We start from the raw sequence: 8190 nt of genomic DNA, 5'->3' as shown, positions 1-8190 counted from the left end.
TTTTTGGTGTGACCAACAAATTATTAACGTGATGCCTGATTTCTATATCCCAGCCGTTTGCCTTTTGTAAACGATACAGAGATGACCACAGCTACTCTCCTGGTGTCTTTTGGGGCGTGTAGAGACTCTCCCAAACCCACCAAACCTTAACTGATTTGTTTCTAGACTCAGCATGTCTTTTAGGAACTACGTGTTTCCCTTATAGACATCATTTTGATATGTCTTTATATTTTGCCATTGGAACAACACTTGAAAAACAAGCGCGTGAAAAATTCTTGAAGATGGCAGGTGTCCAACTCATTTCAGGTTGCAAGGGTGGGTTTGGGGAGGGGTTCCTTTTGTAAGGCTAGTTTTTAAGTAAGTTTGTGTAGGTGTTGGTCGCTAAAGCATATACTGATCATCGCTCTTGGCAAATGGGCCAAAGGAAATATACCACGTCGATAATTACCACATTGTGATAAAGCTTCTCTTCAAGTATCTCTTACTTGTAGAAATGTAACGAAAACAGTAATGACGCCAGCAAGACCAGTGTAGAGCAGTCAAATGTGTTTATTTTGCTCAGAAAGACAAGACAATGCATTGTAACAACCTTTTGAGTGAATCAACTAAAGTGAGTGAAGTTCTTCGCTCGTAGAACTTTGCCAATATTCACGTTCATGCACTGTTAATGCCGCATGGTAAAGCAGCATTAAAGTAACTGCGGCTAAAGAGGTGAGCTCAGACGGCCGGCGGCGCCGTTTGGCCGATTCCCGCCTCTCCCTCACCCTTGGTTTTGTGGAGTCGGGGCTTCGCCGTTCACAGTTTGGGCCGGGTTGTTGACGGCGACTGACGCTGCCTCGACGGGATCGCCACCTTGTTTTTCCGCCTCTTGGGCTGGCTCTTGGGAGAGATCTTTCGCGTCGCCGGGATTTGTGGATTGATTGGAAGGGGAATGTTCCTGCTTCAGGGGGGCGTCCTCGCTGACCTCTTTCTTTTCAGTCAGTGGCGGTTCTTCAGACGGAAACATGGAAGGATTAGTAGAGAAATAGGTCTGTTTGCGTTGGGCATCAGTTTCCCATTTCCTTGGGAAGTGCAATTAAGAAATACAGTTACTTTTATTGTTTTACATTTATGTGCAATTAATTGACATTGTGTTAGGATCGAGGCTCTCGTGGCATGCAGGTAAGAGGCGCAACAGGTGGGAAAATAGAACACTTTTGATTGTGAAAAGTGAAGTTAACTGGTGCAAGTTTTGTTTAAACTAGGTGAAAATCTTAAACGAGCAAAATCTGATTCACTGAATCCCCATTAGTAAAACGGTGATCTGTGATGAAATCAACAGGTCTAAGCAACATAACTGTCGGCCATATTGCTTATACCTTGCTTCGAAAAGACAGACACAGGCCAAAGCCTTTTCCTGATTGGGTGGTTGGTTTTACCAATTGCATTGTCCCCATTGGGTAAACCCGGCCCATTTGGTACTTCGGTTAAAACGAGGACAATGTCATTGAGATGCATTAGATCGGCGTTTGAACCAGGTCTGCGGAGAGACGGACAGTTTCATAACCCAAACAAATCAACAGGTCGCAGAACGTTTTCCACCGCAGGTCTGAACTCACCACTCTTCAGCGCTTGGTCCAAAGAGAACCCCCAGCTGTTGAAGGAGAATAAGATTGAAGGCAAACGGGGCACATGTAACACGTCTACCAACACGACTCTTGCACTGGACTTCTACTGACGGCTGAAAAAAACGCGACAAAGGGAAGGCGCCGCTCACCTGTCTTCCTCGCCCGCCGTGTCGTGCAGCAGGCCGCGGTAGCTGTCGATCTCGGCCTCCAGCTTCATCTTGACGTGGAGCAGATCCTGGAAGTCCTCCACCTGGCGCTCCACCTGGGCCCTCACCTGGCCCAGCTCGGCCTCCAGGTCCAGGAGGATGCGGTTCTGGCGGTACAGCTCGCGGCCGTAGCGGTCCTCCGTTTCCTTCAGGGTCTCCTCCAGAGAACGGAGCTGAGGGGGGTATGGAAGGGGGGCGGGGGTAGAAGGAGGGATTGATGGAGGGGTGGATGGAGAGATTATATGAACTGCCGGTATGATGGCTCTCTCTCTCTCTCTCTCTATCCTCAGAGTCCACAATCAGATGTTTATCGCCCTTGTGATCCTTTATTTGTTAGTTTAGTTATTTTCTCCTTTTAAGAAGTTTAGGGAGAAGCACTGGTTTTGATTGGTTTCGGTGCTTCTCTGTTTTGTTCTGTTTGGCCAGACCTCCTCACTCTTCTAGTATGTTTTGTTTTCGGTTGGGTGTCCACTTTACACCGCGTTCCAAATTATTATGCAAATTGGATTTAAGCGTCCTAAACATTAAGTTTTTCGTTTTTCAATTAAACTCATGGATGGTATTGTGTCTCAGGGCTCTTTGGATCACTGAAATCAATCTCAGACACCTGTGATAATTCGTTTGCCAGGTGAGCCCAATTAAAGGAAAACTACTTAAGAAGGACGTTCCACATTATTAAGCAGCCACAGGTTTCAAGCAATATGGGAAAGAAAAAGGTTCTCTCTGCTGCCGAAAAGCCTCAAATAGTGCAATGCCTTGGACAAGGTATGGAAACATTAGATATTTCACAAAAACTTAAGCGTGATCATCGTACTGTGAAGAGATTTGTGGCTGATTCAGAGCACAGACGGGTTTGTGCAGATAAAGGCATAATGAGGAAGGTTTCTGCCAGACAAATTCATGGGATTAAGAGAGCAGCTGCTTAAATTCCATTACAAAGCAGCAAACAGGTATTTGAGGCTGCTGGTGCCTCTGGAGTCCCACGAACCTCAAGGTGTAGGATCCTCCAGAGGCTTGCAGTTGTGCATTAACCTACTATTGGGCCACCCCTAAGCAGTGCTCACAAGCAGAAACGGTTGCAGTGTTGCAGTGGGCCCAGAAATACATGAAGACTCATTTTGAAACAGTCTTGTTGACTGATGAGCGCCGTGCAACCCTGGATGGTCCAGATGGATGGAGTAGTGGATGGTTGGTGGATGGCCACCATGTCCCAACAAGGCTGCGACTTCAGCAAGGAGGTGGCGGAGTCATGTTTAGGGCTGGAATCATGGGGAGAGAGCTGCACCTCGGCAAAGTATATAGAGTTTCTGACTGACCATTTTGTCCCTGGTATAAAAAGAAGAACCGTGCCATCCGTAGCAAAATGATCTTCATGGCATGACAATGCACCATCTCATGCTGCAAACCCGGTTCCAGATATCGTGCCGAAAGCAGCGAGAAGTCGTGACAACTTGCTTGGATGTGAAAACACCGGCGTTCGGGGGTGGGCGCAGGGGGCGGGGGTAATAACAGGGGAGGCAGGAATGCACGTGGAGCAGAGCAGCCGGTGGGGTGACATTGCCCCGAGGGTGTTGTTTTTCTCGTCGCTTTGCATGATACCAGCCAGAGGATTTGAACAGAGTTTATTGTCATGATACTCAAAGGAGAATCTCACATTATTGATCTCTATCCCAAAAACCGCCCTCGTCAATTAAATGTCTACTATCTAACTGACGTTGCGTTGACTGGTCATCAATGCTCCGTCAATCAATTACTCACAATATTCTTTTGGAAAATGTGAAATCATTTTTCCTGTTGATGAAGATGAGTTTTGTCCAAACAGAGCCTTTCCAGACATTCCCCGCTGAAGCTTTGAAAATACAGCTCCCCCTGTGTGGTAAAGCTTAGATATCCTGACTACACCTGGGGTAGGAAGTGGAAATCACGTGGATATCATTTCAAGCTGCTTTCGGCAAAACTCAAGGAAATGGTGTAATGGATGTAAACAAACTCCGGACCATTCAAGTGATTCAAGGAAGTAAGTGAGTCGTCCCCTCGCAAACTGAAATGAATTACTTTCAAAAAAGTTGAAAGAATGTGCCATAATTCATATCGATTGTGACTGATTTACACTTGGCATACCAGGAAATGAATGGATGAAATTCTTGTGAGAATTCCATTCACAACTCAGAGCCCAACCGACTCTTCTGATTAATCTCTTACTGAGCCACTCGTAAAGAGCTGAATCTCCAAAAAGATTTGGGGTTTATGACGTGTGTGTGTGTGTGTGTGTGTGTGTGTGTGTGTGTGTGTGTGTGTGTGTGTGTGTGTGTGTGTGTGTGTGTGTGTGTGTGTGTGTGTGTGTGTGTGTGTGTGTGTGTGTGTGTGTGTGTGTGTGTGTGTGTGTGTGCGTGCGCGCGCACCATGCTGAGCACCGCCTGGATATCAATCTCCAGCAGCTGCCTCTTCCGCCGCAGGTTGTTGAGCTCTGACTTCCCAGACCTCAAGGCCTCAGTGTTGTTAGCCACCTCCGTCTTGATGTTGTCAAACTAGAGAGAGGGGGAGAGAATCAAAGCAGAGGTAGAACGGTGTCGAGGGTTGTCAAAATTGGAATACTTGCACAAGAGTAGTAAATCTGGATGAATTACAATCATATACTAAATTTGGATTTGATTTAGATAAGATTATGGATATATTAGGTTATAGATTAGATTAGATTTAGATTACATTACAGCACCATAGATAGAGGTTGGAACGGATGGAGATCTAGATTTGCTCAGATTAGATTTAAATTAGAGTACATTATCATAGTAGAGTCAGAGTTGGGTTATGGTTCCTAGGGTTAGGACTGGGGTTCGTAGGGTTAAGACTGAGGTTTGTCAGGGTTAGAGCTGGGGTTACTGTGGTTTGGTAGACTCCAGTGAGAAGCACCTCAGGACCTGACGAGGACCTGAGGTGGTCGGTGCTCCACAACATGAAGAAAGTGTGGACGCCGAGCCTCAGCACAAGACTCAAAAGGTCACTGTTCCTCTCCGCGATTGAGTCCGTCCTACTCTATGGCTCAGAGGCGTGGACCCTCACAACCACGGCATAGAAGTCACTGGACGGGCGCTATACCCACATACTAGGCATGGCCCTTGAAGTATTGCGGAAGCAGTCGAGGAGCGTCGTCTGAAGCTTACCGGCCACTATGTCCAACACCCTGAGCTTGCTGCCTGCCCGACTATGCTGCGGGAGCCCAGGCAGGGCACTGCCACGAAGGAGAAAACTAGGCTGACCGTTGTGGGACCAGCTCAGGAGGGACACTAGCCGCACAACTGCAGATGAGATGCACTCCTGCACGGTACATAGGGGCAGTTGGAGGAAGAGTACTCGTTTTATTACTTGTGATCGCTCGCTACTGCTCAGGCGGCCCTGACATGACGATGAGGTCAGTAGGGTTACGAATATTTGCTGTCGATTTAAAATTGGTCTTGTGATCCTTGGGGAACTTTAAGTTGATCTAGTAGGGATGGTTTAGTAGTGGTTTTAGGGTTAGGTTGAGGTCAAGCTCTAGTATGAGCGTGTACCTTGTTCTGGTACCAATCTTCAGTTTCCTTCAGGTTCTTCTTGGCCAGTTTGTCGTACTGGGCTCGGATCTTGTTGATGGTCTCGGCCAGGTTGGAGTCCTGGGAATCCATTTCTACGATCACTTTGGAGTCCTTGATCTTCTTGCGGAGATCATCCACCTCCTAAAACGGCAACAAGAGGAGAATCTGGCGTTTACTCGGGGATGGAAGCAACTAATTACATATACTCACTTTACAGAATTTTTGTTCTTTCACTAAGAAATAGTTTTGAGGATAGTTGTTTTTAGTTACGGTATGTAGGAGTGGTTCACTTTTTCAGTACTTAAACTTGCAATTGGATACAATATATAGTAAGTGATAGATGGAAGCCTGTTTCACATCATGTAATACTGGAGTGAAATTGAAAACTTCCTATTAAATATATTTGATACTTTTGTACTTAAATTTTTGTCTTTGTACTTTAATTTAGTACATAATTCACCACCCTTGCCACCGATACCGTTTACTTTAATGAAGCAGTGTGCCGTAGTCATATTAAAACTATAATTTTAATGAAATAATAGACATTGTTGTAAGTAAATCATAATGTCTATTTTTGTTAATATAATACATCAATATTCTCTTATGATGTAATATATTTAAGATATCTACATATTGCTACCCATTTTTGCCTAAATCATGACCCAAAACTCCTCGCAATATATTAGTGCGTTCAATCTTGTATCATTCTTGAAATCCACATGGAGTTCAATGTGATGAACCTGCAGTTGGAATCTTGATGGTAACATCATATATCAAATTATGTAGGCAGGTATCACATATTGAAGTTGTATAAAATTCCCTAAATTCCCCCCTTTTTTTTGTCCTCACATCGTTGTGGTCCATCTTGAGGTTGGCCAGTTCCTTCTTCACGCACTCTATTTGACTCTCCAGCTGCACGCGGTTCAGCTGAATATCATCGATGATCTTCTTCAGGCCGATCAGATCCTGTTCCAATGTCCGGCAGGAGTGTTTCTCAACCTCCAACCTGCACAGAGGGGTGGAAGATTTCAAATACTGAGAGAGGACAAGGTTAAAACCCCCAAAAATGGCTTTTGGCCATTGGCTTTGAAGTGGAAATCCCTATCCCTGGTTGGATTACATTAAAAGTACCAGAATTTCATTCAAAAGTGCAACTTTTTCTTCAACGCCTAGATTTACCCTTGTCTTTGCTCTAAATAAAAAATACTATATTTTGTTGTATTTTCTGAATTTGTGAGTCGACAGTTTGCTGACCACAACAAGCTACACTGGTTTGTAAATTTCCCGGTGTGTGCCCAATTCTTTGCTGCATTCTTTCCAGGAAAGGCATGGTGGACCCCGCCACTAACACTGGAAACAGCATAATATATAGAGAAATAGAATATAGAGGAGCACACGTATAACGGAAATACATTAAATGGTTATATCTTACAAAATTCCAGCTAAATAAATATGGGATTCATATCAAATGTGTTTTTTTAGGGATTACCACTTTAAATATCAGTTTTAAAAAGTTTCAAGTGCACTTTATCACTTACTGTAATGCACTGGTTGCATTAACTTGCGTCAATGGATAAATGGATAGTAGGCTGCTTCTTATTTGCCCCATTATAATAGCCACAGACAAACGAAGCGAATGTCAATTCCTCTTAAATTTCTGTTTAAATTGCATTTGACCGACTCACTTATTCTTGAAGTCATCGTTGGCCAGTTTGGAGTTGTCGATCTGCAACAGCAGCTTGGCGTTCTTCATGGTCAAGTCCCTAACCTGAGGGAGAAGACAAGATCACATTTAATAATAATAATAATAATTTAATATCCGGAATTGCATGGAACACAAAACGAAACACAGAACATGTAATTTTTTTTAATAATTATTATTTTCTTATTTATTTCTTGTTATTTATTTATTTGTTGTAAATGTTAATTTATTATTCATGTATCATTGTTATGTTAATTATGAGTTTTTAATTGCTCTTATTATATGGATTTATTAATTATTGTTGTTGTTATTATTATGTTTATTAGTATTGCGTATTTATTCATAATTGTTGTTATTATGTTACTTACCATTATGTATGTGTTTAATAGTATTGTTGTTATTATGTTTATTATGAGTTATTTATTGCTGTTATAATTATGTGTATTAGTATTATGTATGTATTTGTTATTGCTGTTGTTATTATGTTAATTACCATTATTTATTTGTTCATTATTTATGTTATTATGTTTATTATCATTACGTTTTTTACTATTTAATTTTGACGCACTTTTTTTCGATGTGCGTATCACTGCGAAGCGCCGCCCCTGGCTGCGTGGTAAATGGTGTGAAATGCTCCGTCACCTTCTTGCGGAGGTCGTCCAGCGGCTTCTCGGTCTCCTCCCAGTCTCTCCCGGCCTCCGGCGCCCCTCTCTTGGCCAGGATGGCGTTGATCTGATCCTCCAGCTCTCCGTTGGCTTTCTCCAGCTGCCGCACCCGGCCCAGGTACCCGGAGAGCCGCACGTTCAGACCTCGCATGGTCTTCTTGTCGTCCGGAGCCGCGGCGGGCACCGGGGCCGCCGCCGCCGCCGCCGGCGCCGGGACCGCCGGGGCCCTCTCCGGGTCGTTTCGCATGACGCTGCGAAGCCCCTCCAGGCTGGCCACGGACACCCGGGTGCCCCTGCCCCCCGCACCGCCGAACATGCTGGCAGAGCTGTTTCTAGACATGCCGATGAGGAGGAGGATGAAGATTGGTGATGATGATAAGACTGAGGTGTCTGGCTTTGTCACCTGGACAGGTAGATCCACGGAGAACCCAGGGGCCACTT

The 8190-nt window shown here is 44.4% G+C and overlaps 1 protein-coding gene across 1 annotated transcript; it reads right to left on the bottom strand.

Annotated features, from left to right (window-relative positions):
• Positions 1-760: 760 nt before the first annotated feature.
• On the bottom strand, positions 761-8089 carry LOC307247731 (keratin, type I cytoskeletal 18-like; the record flags this gene model as incomplete). Its single annotated transcript, XM_080023854.1, has 9 exons — positions 761-990; positions 1599-1633; positions 1757-1986; positions 4216-4341; positions 4910-5128; positions 5362-5523; positions 6232-6388; positions 7068-7150; positions 7727-8089. The coding sequence occupies 9 exons, from the start codon at positions 8087-8089 to the stop codon at positions 761-763; spliced, it is 1605 nt and encodes a 534-aa protein (XP_079879980.1).
• Between the last annotated feature and the right edge of the window lie 101 nt (positions 8090-8190).

The sequence above is a fragment of the Zeus faber genome (genome assembly GCF_960531495.2).
Source record: "Zeus faber genome assembly, chromosome: 2".
Classification (NCBI taxonomy): domain Eukaryota; kingdom Metazoa; phylum Chordata; class Actinopteri; order Zeiformes; family Zeidae; genus Zeus; species Zeus faber.
Note: the sequence above shows the minus strand (reverse complement) of the source record. Positions and strands in the feature narration are given on the sequence as shown.